The following is a 13,792-nucleotide window of genomic DNA, read 5'->3' as shown; positions in this document are numbered from 1 at the left end:
GATTTTTATAGAACATTAGTTTTTTAAATTTCTTTTGAAGAGTGGAATTATAAAGCATGTTAGCCTATGATTTTAGTCATCTATACATTTAAAAATTATTTTTACTTTATTGTCCATGTAATTATATTGTTTTTAGGAATATTTAAAAAGATCATATTCCATATCTATTAGCCATGCTTAAAGTGGAGCACATTTGAGGTTTATAAAAGTAAAATTTTTATTCATGTGATGTTTTGAGTGCCTGCTTACAAGCCAGGCGCTATTCTGCATGCTGGGAATATTCATGTGAATGAAGCAAAGCCCCTGCTTTTGTGAAGACTATTCTCACAGGGACGGAGAAACATGATAAACAACATGTAGAATAAAAGCAGAATTCTCTAAGAGGATAGATTCTTTTAACCTTCTTGTATAGATTGAACCTTTTAAAAATAATCAGGTCATACCTGGTATGATGGCACACTTGAGAGGCTGAGTCAGGAGGATTGCCCTGAATTCCAGCCAGCCTGGGCTACATAGTAAGTTCAAGCCCAGCCTGAACTATGAAGCAAGATCCTGTCTCAAAAAACCAAACAAAAAGATAAATTCATTCAATACCATATTTTTTTTTTTCTTTTTACTATGCTGGAGATTGAACTCAGGGACTCACGCATGCTGGGTTAGCACTCTGCCACTGAACTACATTACCAGTTTTATTTTTAGAATAGGGTCTTTCTAAATTGCCCAAACTGGCCTTAAGTTTATGACCCGCCTGCCTTAGCTTCCTGAGTGGCTTGGATTACAGGTAATATGCTACTGTGCTTGCTTCAGTACCAGATTTCTCTGACATTTCCAGGAATAAGTAGTTTCTCGTGTGGCATCCCATTCCCTCACAATGTTTAAAAAAAAAAAAAAATATTTGAGTCTAGGTAGTGAATGATACCCAGTAACTAAACAACATATGTTTTTGGGGAATGGTGATCTTCTGGGTGTAGTAGAAATAGGAAGGTATATATATTTAGATCTATGGGGAACATTAGCAAAAGATAGGAAAAGTAAATTAAAGATGGATTGTTATGCAGCAGGTCTGCAGATGGTCTTCTAGAAATTAAGAAAAGATCTTTTATACAAGGATAGTGGCATGACCACACTTCTAAAAAAATCAATGACTGAAAAGGATGGGGTGCAAGGAGACTAATTTGGTCTCCTTGCCAGGGGTGGTGGTGCATGCCTTTAGTCGCAGTACTCAGGAGTCTGAGGCAGGAGGATTACAGCAAGTTCGAGGCCAGCCTGAGCTACAAAGTGAGTTCAAAGTCAGCCTGAACTACATAGATTCTGTCTGAAACACACACACACATACCCCAGGGGCAAGACCACCAGTTGTGCTTGTCTAGTGGTATGATTATTCTTTTAATCCTTACGAAGGATGCCTTAGGGAACACAAGTCCACTGAATATACTATGATTGGAGTTGTGCCGTATGTGGTAGCTTTATAATCAGGAGAGATGAGGTATTGAAAATGGGGAGGAAAAAAAAAAAGCAGGAGAATTTTGTGATTTATAGGAGTAGCCTGCTAGGGATAGGAGTTTTGTGGAATAATTATCACAGATTGAAGTTTCAGGCTGTATCCTCACATTATATGATGGTCTAAATGGCAGTTTTTTTGCCATCTTAAATCTGCTTTATTGATCCATCTTTTCTACCCCTAATTTAGGGGCTTGTGATCTGTTTTGTATTAGATATTCAAGCTTATTAGAAATATTTCTGAAACAGGAATTTTCCCTTTGGAATACATTGAAGAAAGGATATGTAGACTTAAATACATTAAAACGTAGAGGATATCCCAGGTTTAATTTTCTAGATAGTTATGTATGATATATTAACTTTTGTTTCATTTATTTATTTTTGTTTATTTATTTTTATGATGCTGGGAATTGAATCTATGGCCTTGTGCATGCTAAGTGGTCTACCACTGAACTATATTCTTAGCCCCACAATGTGTAATTATAATAATGTAGCCCTGTGTTTCTAGTTAAAGCATTTTATTATGGAAAATTTTAAACATATCCCCAAATAAAGTGACAGTGTTATGAAATCCCATTATACCTATCAACACTCCTGGTTGGTCTTATTTTATCTTTTTCCCCTTCTTGTGTGGAATATTTTAAAGCAAATATCAAGCATATCTTTTCACTACAATAATTTAAATGTCTAATGGATAAGGGCTATTATTTTTTTTCTTAACACAGTATCATTCACATCAAACAATCATTTTCCCCTGTTCAATACTCTTGATATGATATACAGTCTGGATTCAGATTTTCTGTTCATTTCAAAAAAGATGTTTTTACATTTGTATTGTTTGAGTCAGGTTCTAAACAAGTCTTGATTATTTTTAAAGTTGATTATTTTTAAAAGGCAGTGTGAAAATAATTTTAGTAAAAGCTATTCTAGGAGAGTGCTGCTGTTTTGACAGTCATTCTGTCTAGAACTTAGTTTTACTTTTCTGTATAAGAAGCTACTAAAAGAACAGTATCTCTTTTTTTATGATTTTAAAACCATTGTAGGAAATCTTCCTAAAAGACGAGGGTATGTATAATTCCATTTATCTAAAAGCCTAGAGGATGGAGATTTGAACTGATTTTGTGATGGTTCAGGCTTGCAGGAGACCACATTTCTATAGAATCCCATGTAGGCCTTGGGACTGCTTTTGGAACTGCTTGTTTGTATTCCATAGTATATTTTTTCTCTCTGGAGCTAGCTTCCTCAGAGAGATACAGAATGAGTGATACTTTAATTTGTATGTATTTTATTTTACATTTATCTTTGATTTTGACAGGATTCTCAAAGTTGGATTGGTGGAAACAATGAACCATTGACTGGCTTTACATGGCGAGGTGGTTGTGAAAGAGAAACAACAGGCATACAAGTTTGGAATGAAGTATTTGTGATTGACAGACCTAATGGAACAAAAGTAAAACTCTATTTATACTTTTCTATTTTTTTTGAGCTGTTTTCCAATATTAAAAATCAGAACTACACAGCCTATCTGATAACTTTTTATTTTGATTTTTTTTTTATTGAGTTTATTGGTACATTTAGGGATACAGTACAGTTACATTCATTGTTGGGATCATGTACCTTTACATGGCAAGTCTTGATTCTCGGCCCTCCCTTCACCCCGTCCTCCCCTCCCCATCTACAAACTCTTTATTTTCATCTTTTCATTCTCTCACATTTTTTTCTTTTCCTTTTTTGTTCTTCCCCTATGTATCACCCCTTCCCTCCACCTTTAGCTCCTTTCCTCCCATTTCTAAATGTCAGTAATCTTATTAGAATCTTATGCATTGTTGCAGAATATTCACACCAGGGACACTATTCGGTATTTACACATGTGGGACTTATTTATTTCACTTAGGAGTATATCTTCAATATGTATCCATTTTCCTATGAATGAATCTATTCTCTCGCTCTTTATGGCTGAGTAATATTCCATTTTATAGAAAAACCACATCTTCTTTATCCAGTTTCCAACGGATGGGCAAATAGGTTGTTTCCAAGATTTAGCTATTACAAACTGTGCCGCTATAAACATGGGTGCACATACTTCTCTGTGATATGATTCTTTCAGTTCTCTTGGAAAGATACCCAGCAGAGGGATGGCTGGGTCAAATGGAACCTCCAGTCCAAGCTCTTTGAGGTATCTCCATATTGATTTCCATAGTGGTTGCACTAGTCTGCACTCCCACCAACAATGGAGGAGGGTTCCTTTCTCCCCACAACCTGATAACTTTTAACATGTAGGTTGTTAATGTTAGAGTACATAGGATGTGAGTGTTTTTCTTGATATAATTTCTGCTTTTGACATTTATTTAATGTCTGATTTTTATAGTCATTTTGATGACTATTTTACCGAGTATTTTAAACTTTCAAATTTCTAGGTGGCTGTGCTGCTGATGGATACCCAAGGTGCCTTTGATAGCCAGTCAACTATCAAAGACTGTGCAACAGTTTTTGCTCTGAGCACTATGACTAGCTCGGTCCAGGTGAGACACAAATAAGTGCTGCAGCCACATAACCCGCATACCTTCGGCCCCTCCTCAAAATGGGTTTTGATTGAAATATTTAAAAAAAAATGCTAAACTTACAAACAGTTGTTTGTTTCTTATTATTTACATTTCTGTGTTTGCTGTTCTAGCTCCTAATCTGAAATTCCATACAGTAGTTTGTTACAAAGAAAGCAGTAAACTAATAGCCAGTTCTTTTGCATTTTCATTGTAGCATCTGTGGTTTTCTTTTTTTTTTTTTTGGTTTATTTTTTGTTTTAAAGGAAAGAATATTACATGCTATCTGTAATTGAAACCAGCCATATAACCATTATAGCTGCCAGATACAGTGCTTTGTTTCTTGGCCAAACCATAGTGTAGTGTCTAGATTTCTCTTTGATATCTGTGACAAGTAATGAACTACAGGAGGTTAGAAGCATAAGGATTAATTCTTATTTCAATTAGGAAACCTAGCTGATACTTAAAGTAAGGATTTATTGCACCTATTTGATTTTTTTGTTGGTTTATTTGTCTTTGTACTGAGAATTGAACTCAGTGAGCTACATGCCCAGCAACAGCTATTTTACTTTTATTTTTATTTTTTTTGGTACCCGTGATCGAACCTGGGACCTTGCGCTTGCAAGGCAGGTGGTGGCACCACTGAGCTAAGTCCTGGCCCACCTATTTGATTATTATTATTATTATTATTTAATAGTGGGGATCGAACTCCTGACATTGCCCTGGTGAGGCAGGTGGTGGAAACACTGAGCCAAATCCCCGGTCCCCACCTATTTGATTTTAAAAGGGATAAAATTCCTTATTTTTCACTTTGTGTTTGGTGTTCTGTCAAGTTCTTATTTCTTCAAACAAAGCTATCTCGTCTCTGTATATTTTAGACTAATTGTACTCAGTTAAACCTACACATGTCATTTTGTATTTAGTTTTTTCTTTTCTGAGATTATGTATGATTGAGATACATCTCTGACTAAAAAATTAATTACTGGAGTGTATTTGTATTCTCCCAAGATAAGAAATTTTCCTTATGAGTAGCTGTTTTTTATTTATTTATTTTCTCGGTACTGAGGATTGAACTAGGGTCTTCGTATTAAGCTATATTCCAAGCCTTCTTTTAATTTTTGTGTCACGGTCTCACTAAGTTGCCCAGGCTGGGTTTAATTTGCAGTCCTCCTGCCTTAGTCTCCTTTATTGTCTGGAACATAGAACCGGTCTGTGTAAGCACCTGTTTCCCACCTTCCACAATTTGAAGTACCTAAGTATTAGGGTGGAAAGAAGTTCGGATATTAATAAAAGCTAAAAGAGGGGTACTTTTCAGCATGGCTTCTGTTTACCACAGGGCTGGGGTTAACTGTCATTACTTACTAAGTGAGGCTGTCAGGGACCCTTAGTCTCTTTTTTCCCCCATTTTTTGCCTTCTTTTTCTGGTCATCCAAAATGGTATTTGTGATTCCCTTGAGGCAAGTAGATGCCATCTCTCCATCTTTATATTATCACATTTTAGCCCTTCATGTTAGCTGGCTTTTTAGAACTTTCCTTAAATTATAATGAAGAAGTTTTCTAAAACTTGTCATTTGGGGTCCTTTGTTTATCCAACTTGTGAATACTGGTTTTGGACAGTAACTTTAAGGCACTCAGCTATGTTCTTATCTATAAAATGAGGGTTTTATTCATCTTGCCTATCTCACTTGTGGTTGCTGTGTGTGGTTAGAGACAAGATATAAATGAGATAATACATATTAACGTGCTTTTAGAGTCTAAATGGCCAAGAAGATAAAGATATTCATTACTGCTTTTTTCCTGATCTTTGAGGGTAGTTTTCTTATGATCTGGCTGGTAGATGGTTGGCAAATTGAGCACCTATTAAGTACAAGGCATTATACTAAGTACTAATGATCTGAAATAAATGAGTCTCCTTTTTTACTATTTGTAACCTAGCCCTGATAGTAAACGGATCTGGACCTACTTTCTAAAAGCTGAAGTCTCCATGAGTAAAAATAGGTTGGTCATGCTGTGAGGTTTTAATTAAACATGAACTCTACCATCTCTTGATTACTTTTTAGATAACCCTGTTTGGAATTATCAGTAGCTGAGAATATCATTTTAGGTTTTCTGGTGTATTTTGGGTGCTTATATTTTGATCGCCAAGTTCATCTAGATTGTTGGTTATTTGCTATTAGAACAAATTGTTTTCTCTTTGAGGTAACCCTGTTAGAATATATTTGTATTTTTTTAGGAGAAGGGATATACCAGTAGGTGCCCACTTTTCTCCTGTAGCAGCCTAGGTTCTTTTACAAAGATCTGTGTATTAAGGAATGGACCTAAAGAATCATTTTTTCCAGTTTATTTCTGAGGATATTTTAGAGCCTCCTTTAGCACCTCTGGTCTATGTACCTTAGAAAGACCCCCGTCCCCGCCCTCAAAATCTAGGAAGGGCAAGAGTGCCACCTACTGTTTTTTTTTTTGGGTACCAGGGAACTCAGGCCCCTGCACTTGCAAGGCAGGTGGTGGAACCACTGAGCTAAACCCCAGCCCGACCTACTGTTTTTTTAATTAGCTTCCACAGTCTGGTGAAATTTTCATGTTTAGGCTGATGAATTCAGTAAAAAAGAGAACCACATTACAGTCAGTTGTATTTGAGAAATGCACTGAATAACTATACTTTACCAAGCAGGGATTTATTTCATTTCCTTTTGTTTGTGCTGGGATTCAAACCCAGGGCCTTGTGTGTTAGGCAGGCAATCTACCACTGAGACAACTATGCTCACAGTCCTAGGAATTTATTGTTGTAGAAATTTTGCCTCTCAAATTCACCACCTTAGAAAAAAAATTTTACTTTTTTTTCTTTTTAAATGATGACAACATGGCATTAAAGAAACTTTTTTTTTTTTTTTTTTGAGACAAGGTCTCTCTATGTAGCTCAGGCTGGCCTTGAACTTCCTAAGTAACCCAGGCTGACCTCAAATTCACTGTGATTCTCCTGTGCGCTACCACACTGGGCTAAAGAACATTTTTAGCAGGAGAAAAAGAAGCTGCATAGTACACTTTTTATCTCTACCACTTTTAGACCACCAGTATGCTGTATTTATGGCTTTTACATATGTTATCACTACCTCTTTCACCTTCATGTTTTATCTTGAGTGTTAGGAAGAAAGAGAAAGTCTTTTCTGTACCATTGGTTAAAATAGTGGCTAATTGATATCTTGGTTTTGAGCTATCAGGTAATCTTCATTTTCACAATGAAAGTTACTTGTAAGTTGGGCATTCAGAATAAACAGTAATAAAAACAAATTTTGTTTTAATAGGTATATAATTTGTCTCAGAATATTCAAGAAGATGATCTTCAACACTTGCAAGTATGAATGTCTCATTATATACCAAAGTATTAACATTTAATTCTCACTTTAGTCCTAATTTATACTCAGAAGCCTATAAAATTTTAGCAAAATTGAATGTTAACATGATTTTAAACTGATAAATGATTTCTGAACTAGAGGACAGTTTAGTATATACTTGATTTGTTAGTAAATTAAATGCTTGGCTTTCAAATGATACCAAGGGCTCTGACATCTGGTGCTTTGATACAGAAAAGTTTTACAGATGTCTTTCAGTCTTCATTGGGGCTTATTTTAAATAATATGATTTAATAGTTATTTACAGAATATGGAAGACTTGCCATGGAAGAAATCTATCAGAAACCATTTCAGGTAAATAAGTATTTTATAAATTTAAAAAATTTACCTGTGGGAAACTGTCGAGCCACCTCAGCTTATGTAACTGGAGAAACAAGGATATTACAACAAACTAATTTCTAGTGACAAGAGTCAGTAGAGTTGATGCTAACCTACCAATAGGAGGCCAACAGGATTGGAAATAGAACAAACAAATCTAGATTGATTCTTAATACTTTAACTTAGGTCAAGGGGTTATTGCTTTCTCCCCTCCCCTCCCCTCCCCTGTCCTTTCCTCTCCTCTCCTCGTCCTTCCTTCTTTTTTCTTCAGGGTCTCACTATGTAGTTGAGACTGACCTGGAACTCACTATGTAGCCCAGGCTGGTCTTGAACTCACAGCGATCCTCCTGCCTCAGCCTCCAAGTGCTGGGATTACAGGCGTGTGCCACCACGGCTGGCTGGCTGGTAGATTCTTGCAAGTTCGAGGCTAGCCTGGGCTGCATAGTGAGTTCAGGGCCATCCTGAACTACAAAGTGAGACCCTATCTTTAGAAAAAAAAAGGAAGATCTAAATGCCTTGATATATACTGTACCCTTTTTTCATTTTTTAAATCCTGTATTATTGCTTGGGTGACTTTATATGTAGATCTCAAATGGAGGTGATTACTTGGTATAGGGACTGGGAATAATGTTGATTTAGGTAGGCCCTTGATATAACCATGTGCAGTATTGGCCATTTGGTTACTATAACTTTTGATAAGTGTTGTTTAGAGGTTTCAGTAGTAGTGATAGTTATGATTTTTCTTAAGATTTTTTTTCATAAGAAATGATTTATATTTTTTTCTCTGTATAGACATTAATGTTTTTGATTAGAGATTGGAGTTATCCTTATGAACATTCATATGGTTTAGAAGGTGGAAAACAATTTCTTGAAAAGAGATTGCAGGTAAGCCCCATAAACACCAAGTTGGGCAAAGGGGTGGGCTGCCTGGCCTTTGCTCGTAGTACCGATCACTAAGTGTCACTGGTGTACATTAAGTTATCTCAGGTTAACCCTGTTGACTTGCAAATAACAAAATAAAACTAAACTAAACTAAAACCCAAACAAACAAAAACCAATGCCCTTGAATCTAAGTTAGGAAAATGTGTTTCTTTGCAGAACAAACAGTCCTCAGTAATTAGATGTTCAAAGGATCAACGTTTTTGAAGGACACTAACTTTTTAATTTACTTCAGTTATTCACGTGTGTTTCTGGGCCAGCTGAGCAGACGTTATGCATTGAACATAAATGATGTGACACCCTTGCTGAAAGGGATGCTATCTTTGATTGAGTGATAGCATATGGAACCAGAAGAAGGATCTTAAATATCATCTGTTTCAGCATTTTATCTATATTTATATCTATACTGGTGATATAGATCATATACGTGTGTGCATTATCTGTGTATATAGATATATATACGCAGTGAAACCAGGACCCAGAAAAGTGACTTGCCTGTGGTCACTTAGGTAATTATTGATAACTAGTACTAGAATTCAACTGGCTTTACTTCTTGATAGTATGTCACACTAAGATATTTCTGGAAATAAGCTCACCAACAAGGTCATGATTTTTTTTTTTTAATCTTCCCATGGAAATACTTGGGAGACTTGCAGGTCAGATACTTTAGATTGAGATCTGTTCACCTATACAAAGATACGTAGAAAACGATTTACATAAGATTTTATTTTTCTGTGGGATGGTGCATTTGGCTTCTCAACCACATTCAAAAACTTGAGGTACAGTGCGATTTTTTAAAAAAATTTCTAAAATAAGATTAGGACTAACTCCTTATTTATTCTTGGATTATTCGCAATGTATTTTCAGAACCTTTAGATAATTTCAGTTACCAGTTTTTCTTTTGTTGAGAGGAAATTAATACAGAGTACATCAGGTATACCACCTAAATTCTATATAATGCACCTCAAAGCCAAGGTTTTTAAACTTCTGTTGATGTGGTGCATGTATTCAGAAAGTTTCTTGATGCGTTTGTATAAGATAAGCACAAGCTTGTTGTAACCTGCCTCCAAAAAGCACCAACCTCCATACTACTTCCAGTAGCCCGACTTTTAACAGGCTTTGTTTTTGTACTTTATATAAATAAAATCACTTACAGAAATTCTTTTTTTGTGTCTAGCTTTTTTGTCCAGTATTTTGTTTTTGAGATTAAGCCATACTGTTGTCTGAAGTTTAGTTCATTTATTCTCATTGCCATACAGTATTCTACTAAACGAATAGATAACCATTTTTCCATTGTTGATGGAGGTTTAGGTAGTTTCCAAGGTTTTAATTATGAATGACACATGTTTTGTTAACAATGGCTTTTGAAAAGAATCTTTGGAAGGTATGTGAATTACATTTAGATGTTTGTAATTATTCAAAACATTTCTTAGTTTAAGATTTTCTTTCAGAAAGTGCATAGTGGGCTGCAGATTTAGCTCAGCAGTTCGGTGGGCTGCCTTGCAAGTGCAGGGACCCGAGTTCAATCCCCGGTTCCAAAAAAAAAAACCAAAAAACAAAACAAAGTGCATATTAATCTCTTCTCTCTCAAAGCTCTGATAGCTAGCATAACTTATAGGTAGTTGGGTAGAGAAAGCCCTGAAGTAATAACAAATATCCGAGGTTCTTTGAACTGCACTGGAACCTTTTTATTTTAGTTCTTATTTTTATTTGGGGTTAACTTTTTATATATAGGCAAATTAGTTTTTGCTTTCTTTTTGATATCATAATTAAGGGCACATTATTTACTTACCATTTTATAAATCACAACCATATTTTATTCCTCACATGAATTAGATGGTTAATTATTTGTGTTTTTTTGGTGTCTCAGGCAGCTTATTTAGGAAAAAAAGTCTTTGGTTTAAGAAAATGTGAGGTCTTATCAAGGTGGTTAGCAATGGGTCTTTTGTAATTTTTCATATTGTCAAAAAATACTCCTCTGGAGTACATGGGAATTGAATGTACATGTATGTGTGCATGTTTTCTTTTTTAAATTTTTAAAGAATTTTCTTTCTCCTTTTTATGCTGTTATCCTATCTCTTTCTACCCTTAGGTAAAACAAAATCAACATGAAGAGCTACAGAATGTAAGGAAGCACATTCATAATTGTTTCTCAAATCTGGGTTGCTTCCTTTTGCCACATCCTGGTCTAAAAGTTGCAACTAATCCTAGTTTTGATGGGCGATTGAAAGGTGGGAATTCTCATTCTTGCTAAAATCAAAACTTATGTTTTAGAGGCTGAAAGATTTTTGAAAATATATGAATCCCTAACTGTCCTGTTTTATACTGGAGGATTGATGCATTGATAATGATAAGATTGTAATGGTAATACTCTTGTCTCTAGCTTACTATTGGCTTGTTTGTACCTGTCTTGAATCTTGATTAATTAATTAATTTATTGGTACTGGGGATCGAACTCTGGACCTTCCACATGCTAGACAGGCGGCAGCACCACTGAGCTAAATCCCCGGCTCCGATTAATGTATTTTATTAGGTAGCCTTGTTCAGAACTCATGTCTTAAATTTTGAAGGCTGAGAACATTCTTTACTATTTCATCTGATTATAGCCTGCTAAAAAGCTTTATAATTTTATTGTATTGTATTGATGCAGTCAGATTTAAATCTCTGTTTCAGAGTTGATAGCATGATTTTTAATGTTTATTTTAGGATTATTTTGGGTCTGGTGGCAAAAGACTTACAGTATGTATAGGAAAACAGTCTAGCATTAAATTTTAATCTCTTAAATTGTTTGCCTTTTTTGAAGATGATATTTTAGATAATACTTAATGTGGATGTGGTAGTCCATAACTTGAACTAGAAGAATTATGGGGAAATGGATGAAACAGTATAGTAGAGTAATGGGGATTATATATTTTTCCTAGGAGATATAACATAGTTGAGTTTTTTTAAGTGATTCTACTTATAGAATAGTATGTATTCATATCTCATAAAACAGAATTTTATGCATCCTTATCAATAGGTACTTAAATAAAAATTTCTTTTTGACTAACAATGTTGACCAATTTCATGCCCACTAGATATTGATGAAGAATTTAAACGAGAGCTTCGAAATCTAGTTCCATTGCTGCTTGCCCCTGAAAATTTGGTAGAAAAAGAGATAAGTGGATCTAAAGTCACTTGTAGAGATCTTGTAGAATATTTTAAGGTGGGTGAACACTTAATGTGGCTTTGTCTGAGCTAGAAATATGATTAGCTTAAGCTAATGTGTATATAAGAAATTTCACTTAAATTAAAAACATTTTTTCTGTCTCGAATGAGATGTACCAACATTTAATGAAATAGCCTACTTGTGACTGGTAGATAGTGATTTTATTTGTTCACAGAGTTACCCTACTTCGTCTCATGTGGAAAGGAGTCATTTATTGTATTGCAATGCCTTTCTGTCATTTACGAGGGATAGCAGGGATTGGAAACTTAATTCTGCATTCTGAATTCTCACCAAAGCATTTCCTCAGAGTGCTGAGAACTTGATAAGAGCAACTGAAAGTATCTTATACTAGCCTTTGAGATCAATTAAATTATTCAGTTTTTTTCCTATTTTTCTGTAGCCTTTATAGCTTGCCTATCAGAAGAAGAGGACTACAGAGCATTGTATTGCTAATAGGAGTTACAGATAGGTGGGAGTGAAAATACCTTTGACTAAGAATATATTTTTGTTCACTTATTGGATACTTGGTAACTTTCATATTACATTTAGGAGTTAATTTTGAGTCAGTAGAAGAAAGTCTTATGGACTTTGAAAATCTCATCCTTTCCTTACTCTTAAACTACAAATTGGGTAATTTTTCTTGAGCTGAAATATAATTGCAGCTAGTCAAAGCAAAATACTGAGTTAAGAAGTTTTCTGACTTACCTATTTGAGACATCAACAATAGGAGAGAATTAAATTTTTTTCCACAAAGCAGGTGGCATTTTATATATAAGCCCTTTAAACATGAGATATACTTAGGCTGGGCGTGGTGACGCACACCTGTAATCCCAGCACTTGGGAGGCTGAGGCAGGAGGATCGCTGTGAGTTCGAGACCAGCCTGGGCTACATAGTGAGTTCCAGGTCAGTCTCAACTACATAGTGAGACCCTGTCTCAAACCCCCCCCAAAAAAAACATGAGATATACTTTATACAAGTTGGAGTTATATTTAGAAGCATTTCTCTAGCATATTATTTAACAACATGTAATAATATTGAAAACAGGATTAACTTTGTTGGAATGAGAGTAAGATTTTTAAACCTTAGAATTTTCTTTTAATAGTATGGATTATTTTTATATTAATGATTTTTTTGGGAATCTTCTTTCTTTTAGGCTTACATTAAAATTTATCAAGGAGAGGAACTTCCACATCCAAAGTCCATGCTTCAGGTAGAGAGAGAGAGAGAGAGAGAGAGACTGTCTGTCTGTGATGGGGTGTGGAGGAGGGATGGATGTTGCTTGAATAGTTATTTTTGAGGGAGAACTAAGATCTTTTCCTTAGAGAGAAATGCTGGAAATGGAGGTGGGGGAGGTGTGTTCTTCTCACATGCAGATAAATTTTACGTATCTATGGCAGTATATATCAGGGGTCCAAAAGTTTTTATATGATTTTTAAAAAATAACATTGTACAACTGATACAGTAACAGATTATAGGCCTTGAGCATGTATAGGCCACTAGAAATAAAGTGTCCTTGATACCTTCTCTTCAGATATTCAAAGTATAGGAATTTTCTGTTACGTAAGATGCTTTAATGTGGTCTTTCTGAACTAAGCTTCTGTTTTCTGAGTCTTTGACAAACTGGAAATAAGATTTATTTTCATATGAATGATTTAGAGGTATTTCTAGGAATAAAGATTTGTTTTTTCAATAGTGTTCTTTGGAACAATGATATTTTAATTCAGTTAAATTTTTTAAGATTCACTACTTTGGGCAAATTCTTAGTTTTTCTTTTTTGGAGACAGAGTCTCTGTGTATCTTTCAGTTGGCCTTAAGCTCACTAGGTAACCTACTCCTTTTTTTTGTTTTTTTGTTTGTTTTTTTTTTTTTTTTTTTT

The 13,792-nt window shown here is 35.0% G+C and overlaps 1 protein-coding gene across 2 annotated transcripts in view; it reads left to right on the top strand.

Moving 5' to 3' along the window:
• The window catches only part of Atl2 (atlastin GTPase 2), a 31,576-nt gene that overhangs the window by 11,741 nt on the left and 6,043 nt on the right, over positions 1 to 13,792 (top strand). For both annotated transcript variants that reach the window (XM_019204669.2, XM_010604975.2), the window contains exons 2-9: positions 2,816 to 2,950; positions 3,918 to 4,022; positions 7,343 to 7,393; positions 7,688 to 7,744; positions 8,561 to 8,653; positions 10,800 to 10,938; positions 11,785 to 11,912; positions 13,070 to 13,126. In XM_019204669.2, the coding sequence (XP_019060214.1) occupies positions 2,816 to 2,950; positions 3,918 to 4,022; positions 7,343 to 7,393; positions 7,688 to 7,744; positions 8,561 to 8,653; positions 10,800 to 10,938; positions 11,785 to 11,912; positions 13,070 to 13,126 (765 nt within the window). The remainder of the gene's footprint in view (positions 1 to 2,815; positions 2,951 to 3,917; positions 4,023 to 7,342; positions 7,394 to 7,687; positions 7,745 to 8,560; positions 8,654 to 10,799; positions 10,939 to 11,784; positions 11,913 to 13,069; positions 13,127 to 13,792) is intronic.

This window comes from Fukomys damarensis, unplaced genomic scaffold (genome assembly GCF_012274545.1).
Source record: "Fukomys damarensis isolate Sample0158 unplaced genomic scaffold, DMR_v1.0_HiC HiC_scaffold_2, whole genome shotgun sequence".
Taxonomy (NCBI): domain Eukaryota; kingdom Metazoa; phylum Chordata; class Mammalia; order Rodentia; family Bathyergidae; genus Fukomys; species Fukomys damarensis.
Note: the sequence above shows the minus strand (reverse complement) of the source record. Positions and strands in the feature narration are given on the sequence as shown.